Raw genomic sequence first — 18,916 nt, 5'->3', positions numbered from 1 at the left:
TCAGCATGCAGAAAGGGAAGTCTTCATGTGAGAGCCCCTTAAAAACTAGTGCCCACCTAAACTAGTTAGCAGTTCTCGCTCACTCTCTTTACTGTTAGGGTTACTATCTACTTAAAGTAACGTATACTTAGCTGCCCACTTACACCGCTGATAAAGATTTCTTAAGTGTAAGTGTCCATTCACTTACAGCAAGTACAGCACAAGTTGAGTGTAAATAATACTGAATCACTAACAAAACAGATCCATGACTGTGGACAGGAACAAAGTGGGGAAGGGGCCGTGGAGGGGGAGGGTGGAAGGGGGAGGAGGGAGGGAGGGAGTCTGAATTAAGTTCAAAGCCCCATACACTTACTGTAGCTGTCCTTCAGCTGGCCCTCCCTTGAGCACATCTGAAATCACTATGGAGGTTTCCCCACTCTGAAAATGAGGGTTATCTCTTCCACCAGATATTGCAATTCCAAATCCAAATCCAGGAGCCTAAAATAGCAATCAATTAAAATTGTTCTATTAAGGACAACAAAATTGCTCATTACAGCATATATAATGTAGAAACTGTAAATTATAATCTTACTGCATTCATGATTTGTACTCACTTGCACGATTATGTGTTACAATCATCAGTCCATTCTATGAGAACGCATGTTCCAATATATTATACACCAGGTATAACAATATTAAAAATTTTAACTGCATAAATACTCCATAAGCACTAAATTGATTTTGAAATTCTGAAAAGATTCTGAATTATTCTGATTATCAAGTAGGGTTCTGAAGGGACAAGCAGGGCTCAGCGTGATCATTACGCACATATCCAAATATTTCTAAGTGTCAGAACTGCACCTCAGACTTGCTTCTGAACATACAGTATGTGTGCGCCACACTGTGGATGTTACTGTGCCCAGGTAATGACAAGTGTTTTTACTGTACAAAAAACTCTCTGCTCTTACAGACACATATCTCAATCATGGAAAACAAATACTTCACCATCATTTGTCAGGATTTGAGTATCAAGTTTATATATCTCTAGATTGTACTGTGTTAGAATGTTTGTTTTTAAGACTTGCTGTTTAAGCAGTTATAGTTATACATATATGTGGGCCCAGCAATAGGGAGGTGGAGGCAGGTGGATCAGAAGTTCAAGGTCATTAGGTAAGTTCAAAGCCAGCCTGAGAAATAGACTTTGCCTTTAAAGAACAAAAACAAGAAATCACTGAGCTGATGACTTGAATTTCATGAAACAGTCCAGTAAGTTTTGGTTTATAATTAGTACAGAATACCCAAATGGACACAAGTTAAGGAAGATGCCTAGTATCAGCATCTGCCACATACATGCACATACCATAAACAGAAAATTATGTGAATAATAAATATAACTTCATAGCTATTAATACAGTACACAGTAGCAATGGGTTTCCCAATATGTCAATTTTGGCTCCATGGCATAAATGTCTTTATAGTGTTGTATTTATGTAGGGACAGGGCTCTCTTTATACCAATTGTCCTTATCAAGTTCCATATTGGTAGTATATGTACACTGTTAAAGGACACTGGTATGCCCTTTGAAGTGAGGGCTTTGACAATTACTAAGCCATGTGCAAATATATTATGTCTTGACACAGCAAAATAATTTCAAGAAATGTATCATTATTTTCTTAATTTCTAAATACTCAAATACTAAAAACATATAGATATAACACATTTTATTGATCATGTATTAGCAAATGAGTATTTGTGTTTTTACTTCTAGCCATTTTAAATAAGGTTGCTATGAATATTCACATGCTACTTATTGAGTAGTATCTGTTTTCATTTCATTTAGATCTATTTTTAAAAGTGCAATATGGCCAACTTTTGAGGCATTCCTAAATTGCTTTCTATGATGGCTGCCTCATTTTACACTAAAATTGGTAATGTATAAATATGCCAATTTATCTCCATCCTTGTCAACCTTTCCACAGTCTATTCTTTCAGACACATTGGGAGAACTCCCTGGGCTTTGTGGTGACTGGGATGCTGAGCATCTCTTCATGTGTTTACTGTATATTTATATATCTCTGAAAAAATGTCTAGTTACATCTTTTGTTCATTTCCCATCTGAGTTATGTCTTTGTATTACTGAGTTGTAAGAGTGCAGGGAACAGACTTCAAGTCCTTATTAATATATAATTTCTCTCATTTTGTTGTTGTCCCATTTTTTTGATGGTCCTTTCAAACACTAACATTTCCTATTTTGATTAGGCCCAATTTACCTGTTTTCTTTTTGCTTTGGGCTGCTGACATCACATACAATAAAACATTTCCTAATCTAAGGCCAACCTCTACTCTTGTATTTTCTCCTTGAGGTTCTATGAGTCTAGCGACATGAACCTATGATTCATCTTAAACTAATCTTGCACATAAAGTGCAGCAAGTGGTCCAAGTTCATCACTTTATCTGTGGCTAAAAAGCTCTCCCGTCACCCCATCTACTAAAGATCCACATCCCCTGCACTTGTATTGGCATTCTCACCCCAAGTTTCCCTCTTGTTCAATTGTTTCCTTAGACAAAAGGCTTAGTAGCTCCCTCCCAATTTCCCTGCTTACATAATTTCTCCCTCTAAAACGTTACCATAAAACTTTAATATGAAAGCAAAAATGCCTAACTCACTCTGACCATTCACTTTATTTTTCAAAGGATTATTAAAATACATGCAACTTCCAAGGAAGAACAGCTGGAAATAAAGTATGTTGTTACGATGGAAGAAGTACAGCATAGAATCCAAGCCTCTTGAGTGTTACTTAAGGTAGCAGCACCTTAAACTATAGATGACACTTGCTAAAAGTGCGACAGTCTTTATGTGACTATGAAACTTTAAATGTGTTTGGTCTTGCCTGGAATATTATGCTCAAATTGTAAAATGTGTATGCATTTTATGACAGCACAAGGAAAGTACATAATTTTAAAATACTGATTACATATTAACATGATATTTTGAGTATACTGAGTTAAATAGGGTATTATGAAACTTTCAACCATTTTTTAAAAAATGAAAACTAAAATCTTTTAATTTCCATGTGTGGATTGTACTGTAGGTTAGGTTATCGGACAGTGCTGATTGGGAGAGCCTTTGTGTATCATTACTGATCTCATATGCCCACTAAATTTTATTGTGTGTAACTAAGGAGACACAAAACTGACTAGGATTTCAAACCCCAAAGAGGTCATAACGCACCACGATGAGCAGACTACTGCCTGAGGTTTGTGTATACTTAGCTGTCACTGAGGACCACGGAGTGCAGAGACCAGCTATTTCACTCCTGGGCAAATATCCAGAGAACTTCACTTCATACACTAACATAGATATTTGTACCCCTTTGTCTACTGTGCTTTAAATGTCCTTGCCTACTCCAACATCTTGACGGGTATCGCCTGTGTTTTCCTCTGAAACTTTTAATGTTTCAGGCTTTAAATTTTGATCCATTTTGAACTGATTTTTGTACAGGAAGAAAGATACAAATCTAATTTCATTCTTCTGTGGGTGGAATTCCAAACCATTTATTGAATAAGCTGTCTTTTTTAATCAAGGTATGTTTTTGTCTCCTTTGTCAAAAACTAAGTGGCCATAGTTTTGCTGTTTTACTTCTAAGTTCTGTTTTATCCCATTGATATGTCTGTTTTTATACCAGTATAAGGTTCTTCATCACTGTAGCTGTATGGTATAATTGGAAGTCAGATACTGTACTACCCCCAGCATTTTTTTTACTTCTTGGGATTGCTTTGGCTATCCATGATAATTGTGGTTATATATGAACTACTATATTGTTTGTTTTTTCTAAGCCTGTGACATGGGAATTTTGGCAAGTATTACATTATTCTGTAAAGTAGTTTGGGTATTACAACCGTTTTTATAATATTAATTCTGCCCATCCAAGAACACAGACTATTTTCCATCGACTAGAATCTTCTGCAATGTCCCTTTTCAATATTATGAAATATTTCTTGTAGACATCTTTCATTTCTGTGGTTAGAGATATTCCTAAATACTTAAGTGGGGGTTGGGGTATTGAATGGAATAGTTTTCCTAACTTCTTTCTCAGAAAATGGACTGTTAATATAAAGGAAGACTGCCGGTTTTTCAAATACTGATTTTTATATCCTGCAGCTTTACTGTGTTTAGGTCCAAAAGTTTTCTAGTAGACTAAATAGGGTATTTCCAGTAAAGAATTAAGTGAGATCACATAATCTAAGAAAAAAAATATGTTGTCTAATATGCAGAATCTAGCCAATAATATCTGTATATATGTAAACAAATTCATGTGTGGGTACAGTATACAGTATGAAGAAAGGAAAACAAGAAAGGATAAATATAAAGTGATAAGTGTAGATAATGGCCATGAGCCCTCTTTCATTAAAAAGGATATAAAGTTAATTGTTTTTCTAGTTCTAACTTAGTCGTAAATTATTTGTTTTGGGTGGTTTTTAAGTACAGAAAATGTATTTGATACTGAAAGTAAAATTTATCATGAAGCTCTAGTAGCCTCCATTCCAAATGCCTATTCTAGCTGTATTTTAGCAGCAAGGATAGAATGTTAGAGGAGCCAGCCAAATTACCCATTGGAAACTAGAGGTAGAATTTACTATTATCACATTACATTTCTCCTCATAGTGCTTTAGTTATTAAACAAGGAAAATGAAAAAAAACATATATGTGCTAGTGAAAAGCATGATTCTGGGGCTGGGAAGATGGTTCATTTGGCAAAGTGCCTGCTGCATAAGCCTGGGGATCCAAGTAGGATCCCCAGGACCCACATAAGTTAGGTGTGGTGGCTGTGTGCTCTAGTCCTAGTGCTGAGAAGCAGTGAAGACAGGCAGATTCTTGGAGCTTTTGGGCCAGCTGGTCTAGTAATCTGTGAGCTCTAGAGCCAGTGAGAGATCCTATCTAAAAAACCAAGGTGAGAACAACTGAAGAAGACACCCAACATTATTAACCACACACACACAATTTCTTCTCTGTACTATTCTCTTTGATATTGTTAGGAACTCAGGTATGAGGAAGTACTACAAATCTGTGTCTCATCAGCTCAAGGAAATGAAGCAAGATTCTGAATGTGAAGGAAACCAGCATGGCTTGAGTCTGTGTTCTGGTGTCAACTCATCACTCTAGGGAGGCAGTCCAGTCCTCAGGCAAACCTGGCAGTGTGCTGGCCAGTGGAGGCTGCATTCATGTCTGCCTTCTTCCTGTTCTAGGAGATGCCAGGTCCCCCGGAGGGTTCATCAGAGGTAAAAAGAGATAAGAGGGCTATGTCAAATCCATCGCTCTTTGGTTTCCAAAAGGTGTTAAGTGTTGTGCTGGGAACACAGCACCAGATTGTCTCTGCCTCACCAAAAAGACAGCACTTCCTCACCTCCTGCCAGAAACATAGCCCCCACTCTAACTTAAAAATTTAGTCTTATAAACTTTATTAGTAAAGAAAGAAAAAAACCTTGAAAATAAAAACATCACACTAAAATGAACCAGACCCAAAGTCTCTCCAACTCAAGGACAACACCCCAGCTTTCCAGCATTCTTAGGAAGGTGTAAAGTTCCTGCAGGATGCACTAGGAATAAATCCTGCCAGGCTGCTGGAAATGTTTTTCTAGGGCATAACTCAGAACTCTGAATTGTTACAATTGTTCCAACTTGTTGAAAGTTGTTAATATCTGCTAGTGTTGTTGTAATAACACTGAAATTGGGCATTTAAGATAATATGAAAACATCAAGAGCCAATGTGGTTTTTGAAGACATGGTTTCTCTGTGTAACAGAGCTTTGACTATCTTGGCATTCACTTTGTAGAACACCCTGGCCTTGACCTCACAGAGATGCGCCTGCCTCTGCCTCCCTCTTAATAGAAACAGAGTTCATTTGTGACAAAATGAACTGCATGTTTTTTTTTTAAACTACAGAATTAGCATTCGGGAGGCAGAGGCAGGCAGATCTCTGTGAGTTTGAGGCTGGCCCGGTCTACAGAGCTAGTTTCAGGACAGGCTTCAAAGTTACAGAGAAACCCTGTCTCAAAAAAAACAAACAAACAAACAAACAAAAAAAAACAACAATAATAAATCATAAACCACAGGATGAATCTGGCAACTCTTTTCAAGAATATTTGGAAAATTAAAATTATTAAAATTTACATATTTTCTGAGTTAAAATGTAAAAGGTCACAGCAGTTAGCTTGACAGACCCATAGTCTGATTTTTGATTATATAGAGAATGAAGTATTAGTTATCCATCACTATGGAAAAATATCTGACAAGAATCAATGTAACAGAAGGAGGAGTGGATTTATTCTGGCTCATGATATAAGAATACAGTCTAGCATGGCAGGGATGGCATGGTGGTTGGTGTGTAAGGCAGCTGGAGAGTCTGTTCCATTGGGAAGTGGGGAGACCATGTACTCCATAAATCCCAGGACCCCAGCAATGGTACTGCCCATATTCAGCGTGGGTCTTCCCTCCTCAGTTAAAACCTGTTTAGAAACATCTCCACGGGCATGCCTCAGTTTGCCTCCTAGGATTCCAAATCCATTCAACTTGGCAATGAAGATTGATCATTACAAGGTATTCAACATTAATCTACAGAGAAAACAAACTAAAAGAGCTACACCGAGATACCACTAGACATCTATTAGAATGGCTAAACTCAATGGTTAAAACTGACAGACAGTATCAGGGTTAATGAGACGACTGAGTGACTCATCCATTGCTGGTGAGAGGACCTGTCCAGTCTGGTGATTTTCTATAAAATTAAACAGTTAGCATAAAACCCACTGCCATTCCATTTCTAACAATTTACCACGAAAGTAGTTATGTTCATATAAAACTCCATATGCTAAAGCAGATTCATTCATAATCAACAAAAACTGCAAACAACCTAAATGTACCATTAACTACAGGATGAGTAACTATTATATATTCATACAAAGTGTTAGGATTTAGTAATAAGCAGGAACTAGATACCAACACAGGCAAGACTATGTCTCAAATGCATTAATCTAACCATATGAAGTCCATCTCAAAAGGCGACTTATTACATGAATCCATTTATATGACATCCCAGGAAAAGTCAAAGTTTAAAAAGACAGATCAGTGGCTCAAGGCAGAGTAAAGGGACAGGGCTGATTACAAAAGGTAAGAGGGTGTCTAAAGGAGTCACTCTGAGTTTTTACTGTGCTATTGGTTATGTGACTGTCAAAACTCAGAAATGTATACTAGATGAGTATATATTTACTGTTATGTAAATTATACCAACCAAAATGACAAAGGTATTAAGAAAAATTAATGTAATACTTAAAATGCTACCAAGCCAGTATATCCCAACCAAATGAAAGACATGAGGTATAAAATTATTTTATGTCACACACCTGATTGACATGCTACCTATTAAGCACAATTCAAACAACATGAAGCTATAGTTCAGCTTTACAAACTAGAAGTTAAGATATATATCGTTAAAATGATTTCTTCATTTAGTGAGATAAAGGTCAACCATATCTGCCCCAAAGCACTGCATTTGAATAATGAACTGACTCATTATTACTATGTACAGATTGAAACACTCATGAGATAATCAGTGGTAGTGTCCAGGAACATGATTTCCCCACTGCCCCTTGTCAGTTTCTCAGGAGTAATCAGTATAAGGCATATGACATATATTTAAACATTCTCAAAGCAGGAAAGTCATCAGTAGAGTCAGCTCTGCTCAAAAAGAGAAAAGGGGTGAATTTTGGGAGACATGTTTTAACAGATGAAGCATGAATTGGTGCCATTAGCCATCTCATTTTATTTGTTTTGTTTTTGTTTTTGTTTTTTTCTTTTTGAGACAAGCTTTCTCTATTTAGTCCTGGCCATCCTGAAACTTTCTACATATAACAGGCTGGCCTTGAACTCAGAGAGATCCATATCTGCCTCCCTAGTGCTGAGATTAAAAGTGTGTGACACCACGTTCAGCTAATTTTTAAGTTTTGGGGTGTGTGTCTATCTGTCTGTCTGTCTGCAGAGATGGAATTACAGATAGTTGTGAGCAACCCAACAGGAAGTAAAACTTGAGTCCTTTTGAAAAGCAGGCACTATTTCCTGCTGAGCCATGTCTCCAGCTCCTAGCCTCATTTCAAACATGTAAACACCAAGGTTTTATAGAACAGGCTGGGTCACTTCCCCATTTCTAAAACACGACAAGTCTGTTTTCAAAGCTCTTATTTCCCCTGTACTTACTCTTTTCCTGGCCATCTGCAACTGTTTACATTGTACATGCTTCAAATGAACAATTATCTTTCAAGACTGCACACACACACACCAACCTTCTAAGTATCTAAGGATGGCCTTGAGTTCTGATCCTCCTGTCTCTCTCCTGAGTGCCAGGATTTCAGATGGGTATGGAACTCAGTGCTTCATGCATACTAAAACTAAACACACTATTAACTAAACTACATACTAAGCCTCCTTTCAAGATTTTATTTGGAATATAACTTGCTTTAAAATTAAATCCTAAATCTTCAACTAGTTTATAATTTAATGTATAATCTTTTATCTTTTCATCCAAAATTCTAAGCAATAAATCACTTAAATTCAGAGATAAAAATAGCAAATATACAAGAAAAAACAAAAGGATATGTGAAAAAGTAATCGTGCTCACTTTTGACCTTAATGAAGAATTTATTACAAATCTAATTTTAAACAAAAGAATATAGAAAAAATTTCCCCTTTCTTTTGGCTTCCTGACATCTGGCTTTCCCCTATTGTTTTCAAAGCTGCCAGTATCCTGAATTATAACACAGATTATTTACTGCAGCAGAAACTCACCCTGTGAAGCGTCACTGTGTGCTGTTCCCATATAGCTGTTTCCTCCATTGCTGTGCTCTGATAAAGGAAAAGAAAACAAAGCATTTACCTTTTTCAAAAAAAAGTAAGTTTTAATAAAGTAAAGGAAAGCATTCTAGAAACAACTTAGCACAATAAAATACCAAAATTTACACTGTTGATATTAAAAGTATTCTGGAAAATGCTTAACTATGAAAAGGTTGTTTATTTTTGTTTTAAGAGACAGGAACTTCCTTTGTTTTTAACTTAATTTGGACAGATGCTGCTCTACATTTAATACAAGCAGAAATCAAGTTTGAGCTAGCTAAGTCAGCAACTTCATTCTTAACATCAGACGGGCCCGAGTAAAAGATGCAACAGTTTTGAAATATCTACGTGGATATTTAAGAACATTCTTCATGCTGTGTACGGCAAGAAAAGGCAAAATGCCTCTGAACTCAGTATAAATACATGTTCTAGGAACACAGATGACAAGCATCTAATTGGTGTGTAAACCACGAGCAATACTGCTCCATCCAGTTTCAGTTCTATGTCAGACTCACCTCCTCTAACTTCATTTACAGCCACAAGGTTTTTATGTTACACGCATCACAAGCATGAATCCAGTAAAACAAAAATCTCAAGTCCCTCATGTCCCCATCCTCAAGAACCATAAAAAGCAATGCAAGCTTCTTGCAGATCTGAGCCAGACCACAGGGTAGCTGAGGTTTACCTTCCACACTGTCTCTCATGGAGAAAATAAATGATCTAAAAGACAAACACTAACAATTTTAAAGCAAATTTGTTTTGAACTGGGCTAACTGCTCATGGTGGTTTAAAGTAATACAGTCTCTTAACATTACTTTTAATAAACTGGGGTGCTTACATGTATTTATTTCTAAAATAGATTTTTCAGTGATCAAAATATAAGGTGAAAGGAGACATTCTCATCAGCTATTACTATAAATGTATCTCTCACAAGTGAAATCTGTTTCTGTTACATGGGCACCAGTAGCATCACAAGATGCTTGAGCATCAAGGTGCCAGGGGACCATTTCTTTTTTCCCACAGTAATTTTAATTGAAGATTAATGCCACCTTAGAAAATGAACCCCTATAAAGAAAGCCTGCTTCCCTAAATTCAAAGCAACTAGATTGACTTTCCTCCCAAATGAATACGGGAGGAAAGAGAAAGGATCTCTCTGTTCACTCAGGTAAGATCTGCCAACCTTCCCAGCTTTTGTTTCAATCTTCCAATAGTGAGCAGCAAACTTTCTTTTAATGAGACTCCCCTGGACACAAAGTTGTTTTGTTTTAAACATTAACTGACCAGATACATACACAACAACACCACCAAAAACCCTCCGCAAACCCCCAACTATCAATGTGAATCAGTGACAGTGATAAGTGGATCATTAAACATCAACAGTTCCACTAAAACACACATAATAAAATGTCTGCAGTAACTGCCAGTCTGTGCAATCTCAGCTAACAGTAACAATGGGAACTGCTTGCGTAGCTCTAAACCGTTTTTCTGGATCCGCTTTGTTAACTAGTAGCAGGGCTTCAATGACTTTTTAATCCTTTCTCTATCAGTACAAACTGTAATGATCTGACAACAGGTACTTTTCTTGGTAAGTATCTTATGAAAACTATGTGGTTCTCCCCAGGGTTGTGAACATCACATAGTTTACATTGTTAGGCAAAGAAATCCAAGCTACAAAACAGCTTGGGTATTGTTGAATCTAATTTTGTTTAAGTATAAGTGGGGAGAAGGTTAAAAAGATATGAAAAAGGTTCACACTCATTAGCTTGGAATAAAGGGACTGTGGTTATATTTCTCATCATGTGTTTTATCCTTTTGTTCTTTTTCCACTCATAATAAATTGGCAACATATTTAAAACTACATTCACATCCCGCTTACTTGAAGCTTCAAATATTTGTTTCTAGTTGGACTTTTTGTTTTAAAGGTTTCATTTATCAAACGATGGAAATGATTATTAACGAGTGAGAGCTGGATCCTTAGACTAGGGAGAAGATCCTCTGGAAGAATACCTAAGATATAAGAGCCTTTGAAAAGAAACAAGCAGAGTGGGGAGGGTTTGCCTTCACTCTAAGTCCTTCTGTACTGTTTTATAATGCTCATCTATTACTTGTGCATGTAAATTTAAGTGCAAACTTAATTTTCATGCGATAAACTTATTGTTAATCTTTTTTTTAAAGCTGAATCATAAAACCTACATAAGGGCTTCTGTTAAAACACTAGTCCCATTCTGAGGTGTTTAGGCTTGCAGGAAACTAAGGAACAGGACATTAATCCACCAAGCATGATAATTCTGCATCTAGTATTCTCTATTAACTATGCAAGACACACAGAAAATGAGCTAGCCCAGAAGTAAGAGCAGCACCCAAATCTACTATAAATTTGAAATGAGATCTGAGTTTTCCTCACCTATAAGATTAGGAAATTAGACTGAATTATTTCAAGGAAAAAGGTCTTCCCAGTTCCAAAAGTTCATTTATTAAAATATACTAAAAAAATAGGTTACAAATTCAATAATTAGCATCAAAAGTGACTGCAATTCGTGGCTGCTATGTTAGTTTTGCATATACTTCTAAGTCAGTATCAACTGACTAGAATCATAATTTCTAAAGAAGCAAAAAAAGCTATTTCAGAATCTGCCAAGAGTTTGTTTGGTTTCTTTGTTCTAAGCTCCAGCTGGCAAATACACGACTCAGATCACCAAATCTGAAGGGCTTCCTGCCAACTCTAGATCCTAATTCTAGGCAGTTTCATCATCCTTTAGGCCAATCACAAATCAAATGGGAGAAAGACAGGAGAGCTGAACTGACAAGAAAGCAAAGGGGAGAGGGCTAAACAGAAAAACAGCAATCTCCAGACACATGCCATGTAATGTTGAGAACATTAAACTCAATGGGAAAACACTAATAAAGTCTGGATAATCAAACAGTGTAATCAGAGTTCATTCTGAAGATGGTAAGTGGAAGGCAGATTCAAGGCAAAAAGGAGGGTTAATGTGAGGAGGGAGGTATGGGGGGGGGTGCAGCTCTGAAGGGGCAGGCAACAATTACAAATGCAGTCTCAGACGTGCTTAATTTGAGGTACCCAGGGAACCATCAGGGTAGAGACACAGGTAATAGGCAGGTGGGTATACAATCAAGGCTGAGATCCAGGGTAGACAAGGATCTCAGGGCAATCTACAAGCCTGTAGCATTGAAACCAGTATCTAGTTACAAAGGACTAAGATGACCCTATAGGCCACAACTATTTCAGGGGAGGGAAAGAAGAAGAGAACTTGAGAGGTTGCTGGTGAAAATACATGAAAACCAATGAAGCTAATACAAAACACTATTTACTGTCCAGAGAACACAACAAAACACAAGAACTGAAGATCTCTCAATTCAAGATCGATATACTTTATTATCTAACATCACAAAAGAACAAAATTTCCATGAGCTTTAGAAGTATTAGATCCTTAAATAATACTAAATATATGCCCAGAAAATTAGCGTTAAAACATCCTGAACAGTTTCTGCATGGCTCCATTAGGAAAATCAGGTCCTGCTATTTCTGGGCTCCTGAAAACAACTCTTCGACCTGAACTGTTACCACTTTCCCTGGAGCTCTAAAGTTTGTTCTTATCTTGTTTTGTGTTTTATTTTTGTTGCTGTTAGCTTTTTATTCTACCTAAAGCAGAACATAAGACTACTTCTTGGGGTGAGACTGAATCAGGAACTAAGAAGTATAGAAATGGATCCTGACCCTCTGTGAATTTTCAAATACACATCATACTCTAACCACTGCTCTACAGGTGTAGTACAATGATAGAGAATAAAATATGTGTTAAAAGATAGCAGAGGGCATATAGTGGTAATGATCTGAGGGTATTGTTTAAGATATCAAGAGGTAGTAAAAGCAGGTCAATCTGAAGTTCAATGGAATGAGGTCCTGAAGAGAGACTTCAAGAGCAATCAGGGACTCAACAAAATTCACAAATGCAAGAAAAAAGCAACTCGTTAAATGTAAGAATTCAAGCAGTTATTAATATATGCGTGCAGTGACTACAGGATAAAGTTTCGATCCAAATTAGGTAACAAATGAGCAAAACTGTATAAGAAATATGTGAGAATACTGACAGTGGCAGGGAAATCAATAATACCTCTGTAGAGTATTTCAGAATTTAATAAAGAAAATCATGTAGAAAATGAAAAAGATGGCAATTTTGTAAAAAAAAAAAACAGCATATTTATATAACCACAGGAAAATGGTTGGCTTTAGAATCATATATTTAAGTTTTTGTATTTGCCAATCTTATAAGCCACAAAACAACATGTTTTAAATTAAGCAAACAAAAAAGTAGTCAGGATAGAGTTACCCTAGTATACAGGCACAGAAGTTGAACCAACTCCTAGATATTGGTAAGATTCCTCCTTGCTCCAGAAACTAAGCAGAGATGTATCCAACTTAAAAATTAACTTATATATACCATGATCTATCTTTTTACTTTAATGCATTGTTAGAAACACTTCAAATTAAAGTATCTTGATAAAAGTTGTAATGAAACTGGTAAATTTAAATCAAATATATATAATTTGCCCATTTGTCTACCTTTTTAAAAAAGATAAATATTGAAACAGTTAATTACAGTACATTTTTTTTTCTGGTACTGACAAGGGACTAAGTGTTTATTCTGTCTTTCTTATACAAACAGTACCACTGGGTAACCAAACAGTACATGAAAGGAAGTTTTTTCTTAGCTATTCCAGCTAATAAACCACAAAAGAATACAATTTAAACACCATTATCCGTTGACATCTAATGAACTAAGAAATCTAGGCAAACACTTTTTAAAAAATAGAAAAATTTAAGCAACAACTACAAAAACCTTGGAATCTGATACCACTTACAGCACCAGGCGTAATCACCTATGCCTCTCTCTATGAGAATATGAGAAGGAGAAAGAAGAGTTCGAGGCAGGCACAAGTACGTCCATCAAGAGTTAAAGACCAGCCTGGGCTACAGGAGACCACATGGAAGGCTAAGAAGGGAAGGAAGGGGTGGAGGGAACGATCTTATAAAACAAACAAAAATGTTATGTGATAATGGGCTCATCAATTGGTATCTGTACTAAAATGAAAATAACATGAGAGATTCAACATAATTTCCATTTGGAAGGTTTTTCAATTTAAAAAAGAAAGACAACTTCAAGGAACTAGAAATCACTAATCTGACCAGACCCAAACCAAGAGTGCCCCTACCATGACTCAGCTAGCACTAAGAAAAATTCCCTGGGCCAGTTACTTCAGCAGCTGCCTTCTTTTCCAGAAAAAGAAAAAGTATAGGGAGTCTTAGAGGTAAGCAAGCATCTAACAGGAGCATTTTAAAAGATTGTCTAATACAACAAGTAAGTATGTAACTGTCGAAAAAGTTAACACTGTCAATTAGCCAGCAGACAATCAGGTATGAGTTCTATGTGGTGGAAAGATAGCATAGATAGGGTCTTGACACTCCTGGGTTCTGACCCAGTTTCTGGGCTCAGGACAAATCTCTTGTGGAAAAGAGAAACCAAAGAGATGAGTGAAGGATGGATGTGGGAGACATTCCAGGTAAAGAAAGCAGTCGAATCAAAAGCTCAATCCCTGGCAAAACATCTGCATTTATTATGGGCTGATACTGTATTAAGCTCTGCAAATAACCAGGCACAATCAAATATGACCATGCATCTCCCAGAGCTTACTCTAGTGAGAGACAAATTTGACCCAAACACTTCCTGACTTGACATATAAGCATGGACTTAAACACTACCAAGAAAGAAAACCAGTGTCCTGAGAGGAACAAAGAGAAACCTGGCAGCTAGTGCATGATAGAACTGAGGAGGGGTTGGAAGAGATGCCTCAGAGGTTAAGTAAGCAAGCTTACAACTCTTTCAAAGGACCAAAGTTAGGCTCCAAATACCCATCTCAAGGAGCTCACAACCCCCTGGGAACTCCAGCTCCAGGGGATCTGACACCCTCTGGTCTCCATGAGCAAAATGCACACATACAGACACTTCAATAAATGAGAAGAGGAAAGTAAAGTCTGTCAACAGAGGGCAAAGAGAAATATAAAAGATGAGGTCACTCATGTGGACAACGGCCCAATAACCCAGTAATAGTTTACGGACCAATTTCAATCTTTTACTACCTAAAGCCAGTAAACATAGAAAATTTAGAATGAGTGAATGTTTGTGAGTTTTAGAAGTGACAGAAAAACTAATCATAACACTTAGATTTTGAAAAGATTACTTTTACAGCTCAGAGAACACCATGGAATAGAAGGCACAAAAAACTTAGGAGCCAGAGGATGAAGAGGTGCTGTGAAATACTGCCTTCTGAACTCACAAACTCACAGAAGCTGTGGTTATTTGCACACAACCACGCATGGGTAGGTGAGGGCTCCTGAGACTCCACCCTTAGCTAAGGAGTTCTTCCTTACCGGAAAAGGGAAGTTATTTCTCTTGGGAGATGTGGTCACTGGTAAGTGGTCCATGCCCTGGCCAACACCCCTAAGCCTATGTGCATACATACAATCAGTACTAACTGCACTCAATGTATGGGGGGGGCGAAGATAGGGAGACTTGGGCTGACTATGATCAAGATACATCATATACTTATATGGAACTATCAACGGACAAAAAAAAAGAGATTCATTTTGGAAAAGCTGTTCCTAAGATATTCTTTAGAAGGCCACTATAGTACTCCAAAGAGAATTAGTGTGTATGTTACATATGTGAAAGGAGAAAGATAGTAAATGGCAGAAAATACAGGTAGACTACATGAAAAGATCAGAGGTGCTCAGGAGATTAAAAACTGAAAGACTTGCTAATCAATCACTCACCACTAAGGTGAATATCCAAACTAAGCCATATATACCGGATTTGTAATGAACTTCAAAGGCTCTATTGCCTAATCCATTAAACTAGGCATGAATTAACTTTGTACATAAATAAACCCAATCATAATTCCTATGTGACTTTCTCCAATATTTATTATGTTTTTAAAAGAAGTGTCAATCAGCCGGGCGTTGGTGGCGCACACCTTTAATCCCAGCACTCGGGAGGCAGAGGCAGGCGGATCTCTGTGAGTTCGAGGCCAGCCTGGTCTACAAAGTGAGTTCCAGGACAGCCTCCAAAGCCACAGGGAAACCCTGTCTCGAAAAAACCAAAAAAAAAAAAAAAAAGTGTCAATCATCTGGACAGTGGTGGCGTACTTCTTTGATCCCCATACTCGGGAAACAGAGGCAGGAGGATCTCTGTGAATTTGAAACCAGCCTGATCTACAAAGCGAGTTCCAAGACAGCTAGGGCTGTTACACTGAGAAACCCCGTCTTGAAAAACAAAAACAAAAAAGTGTCAATCATGGTAACTTACCATGTGCTAGGTTCTCTGTTGAGTATACAACTGTCTGAGCTGGGTACAATTTGTATTTTCTACTCCTGCTCCCTTTTAAGTAGGTGAGAAAGTAGCTAATGATAGATAGAACCCCCAAAATTCAAAACTTAGACCCTAAACTCAGTAAGTGGAAGAACCTTCAGCTTATCCAGTGGTCATATTCTTTAAGTCCTTATCTTACTGGACTTTTTGCTGTACAGAATCCAGCCTGCTGACAGGTACGTAGTGTTTAATATGGATACCCACTTTATAATTCACTTATGTACATTTGCTTAATGCCATTTTATACATTAATACTATGTTCATAATATTAATTATGTTTCACAGTAAGAAGATTTAAAAAAAATGAATTGAGCTGGCTAACTTTAAGTCAAGGCATTTACGTCAAAATCCAGATTTATAATCTATTTTGAAAAACTGGAAGATCCAGCTTGTCTGACCCCAGGAAAAGAACCAGTTAGAGCTTCAATAGCTGCGTCCTTCACTGCAGCTTGCTTCCAACAAATACAGAAAGCTTTCATGACTCATGCGACTTGTCCAGTCTGACTCACCTAAGACATACTAATGTTCGCCTGATGCTCATCTAGAACACAGGAGCATGTAAATGTACACATATATCTGACTTATAATCAGATGCATAACTAACTACAGAAAATGAATTAACCTTGGATCCTTCACCTATAAAAGAGAATAGCAGTACTGAATAGAACTGTAAAGATCAAATAGCATATCTATGAAACAATAAGTTCAGTATCTGTGAGTCAGCACACAACATAAATGCAGAACCTATTTTCAATGCCCATTCATTTTTAATTTTATAGGCAAATAGCATCAGTATAGTATATTTTTGTTTGATTAAATAGTCCACTACAACTAAAAATAAATAAATTATTGAATAAATGTTCTAAAGTCCTTTTCTATGATACTGGAAAAGATTTTTTGAAAGATATGTTTTTGTCTAAAATACATATTATTTCTTGATTGGAGGTTTGAGTCAAGTAAGGGGATGCTCGCTACGGATTTAAGATTTAATCATAAAATATTAAAATACTCTCAAAATTAAAACTAACCAAAAGTAGCTTTCACACAACTGTTAGAACTCCAAAAGCTAAATAATTTGTTCAGATAATATTCTTTTTGCACAATATTCAACCAGTACAAAAACACAACTTAACCTACTTTTCTCCTCCCAAAGTCAATAAGGCAAGAAGTCTTCCTACAATAAATAAAAGGCTATGAAAACAGGCTAGGTAAAATGGAATAGTCTTGTAATTACAGCACCCAGGAAGCTGAGGCAGAACTACGTGTTCAAAATCAGTCTGGACCACATAACAAGTTCAAGGTCAGCCTAGATAGATCAAGTAGTCCGAGAGACAGTTTGGACGCCTTACACAGATAAGAATGACCTTAGCTACTGACCCTCGGGTCTCTACCTTCCCAGAGCTAGGACTACAGGCATACACTGCACATCCATTTCATGCAGTACTAGGGACTGAACACTGGGTGGGTCTTGTGCATGCCAGACAAGCAAGCACTCGGAGAGATACACCCAGCCCAAAATTCTTTGGTTTTTATACAATGAATTACAAGCTTTAAAACTGATCATTACACTATAGATAGAGCAGCTGAACACTATAAACTTTTTTTTTTTCTTTTGGTTTTTCCAAGACAGAATTTCTCTATGTAGACCTGTCTGTCCTGGTATAGATCAAGCTGGCCAGCCTTTGCCTTCTAAGTGCTAGGTTTAAAGGCATGCGCCACAATGACTAGTATTATAAACTTCTAAAGAACACAGAACTAAACCAAAATGCACTCAAGTGTTAACAAAAACAACTAATCATTCTTTGCATCCTTCTAAATTCCAGAATTAAAAGATTTAATTAGCTGTTGGTGATGGCCCATAACTTTAATCCTAGCACTTCCAAGCAGAGGCAGGCAGGTCTCTCAGTTCAAGGTCTACAGAGTGAGTTCCAGGATATCCAGGGCTACACAGAGCAAACCTGCCTCAAAAACAAACAAAAAAGATTTAATTAGGGGAGTTGGAGAAATGGCAACGCACAACTGTAACTCCAATTCCAGAAAATCCAACACCCTCGAGCAGACATACATGTAGGCAAAACATCAATGCACATAAAAATTAAGTAAACAAAAAAAATTTAAAGGGATTTAATTATAAATTTAACATATATGCAATCATCTGAATTGTTTTAAAAGCTGACAGCTCACGCCAATAACACCAGTAATTGGCAGTGGGTAGGGACACAGGAAGAAATGAATTCAGGGCTAACTTCAGCTATACTATGAGTCTGGGATCAATCCCAGTTTTATGAAAACTCACCTCAAAACAATAATAATAACAAAGTTTCTTTTAAAACACCAACACCAATATCAAAACAGTCAAAGAAGAAAATGGAGTTTTTATTTTATTTTTCTGAGACACTATCTCTCTGTGTAGCTCTGGCTGTCCCCAACTCAGTCTGCAGACTGGCCTCCAACGCACAAAGTTCCACATGCTTCTGCCTCCTGAATGCTGGGATTTAAGATGGGATTTCAACACCACCTGGCTGAAAAAGGAAATCTTTATCTTGGGAATGCACTCTATTTAAAACAAACAAAAACAAACAAAACATAGAAGATTTCAGATAACTGA

The 18,916-nt window shown here is 37.0% G+C and overlaps 1 protein-coding gene across 11 annotated transcripts in view; it reads right to left on the bottom strand.

Annotated features, from left to right (window-relative positions):
* Positions 1-18,916, bottom strand: part of Tjp1 (tight junction protein 1) — a 241,058-nt gene that overhangs the window by 49,773 nt on the left and 172,369 nt on the right. For all 11 annotated transcript variants that reach the window (XM_013123893.3, XM_013123894.3, XM_013123896.3 and 8 more), the window contains 2 exons: positions 8,819-8,875; positions 353-477 (listed from right to left, as the gene is read on the bottom strand). In XM_013123893.3, coding sequence (XP_012979347.3) covers positions 353-477; positions 8,819-8,875 — 182 coding nt within the window. The remainder of the gene's footprint in view (positions 1-352; positions 478-8,818; positions 8,876-18,916) is intronic.

Source organism: Mesocricetus auratus, unplaced genomic scaffold (genome assembly GCF_017639785.1).
Source record: "Mesocricetus auratus isolate SY011 unplaced genomic scaffold, BCM_Maur_2.0 Super-Scaffold_4256, whole genome shotgun sequence".
NCBI classification, from domain to species: Eukaryota; Metazoa; Chordata; class Mammalia; order Rodentia; family Cricetidae; genus Mesocricetus; species Mesocricetus auratus.
Note: the sequence above shows the minus strand (reverse complement) of the source record. Positions and strands in the feature narration are given on the sequence as shown.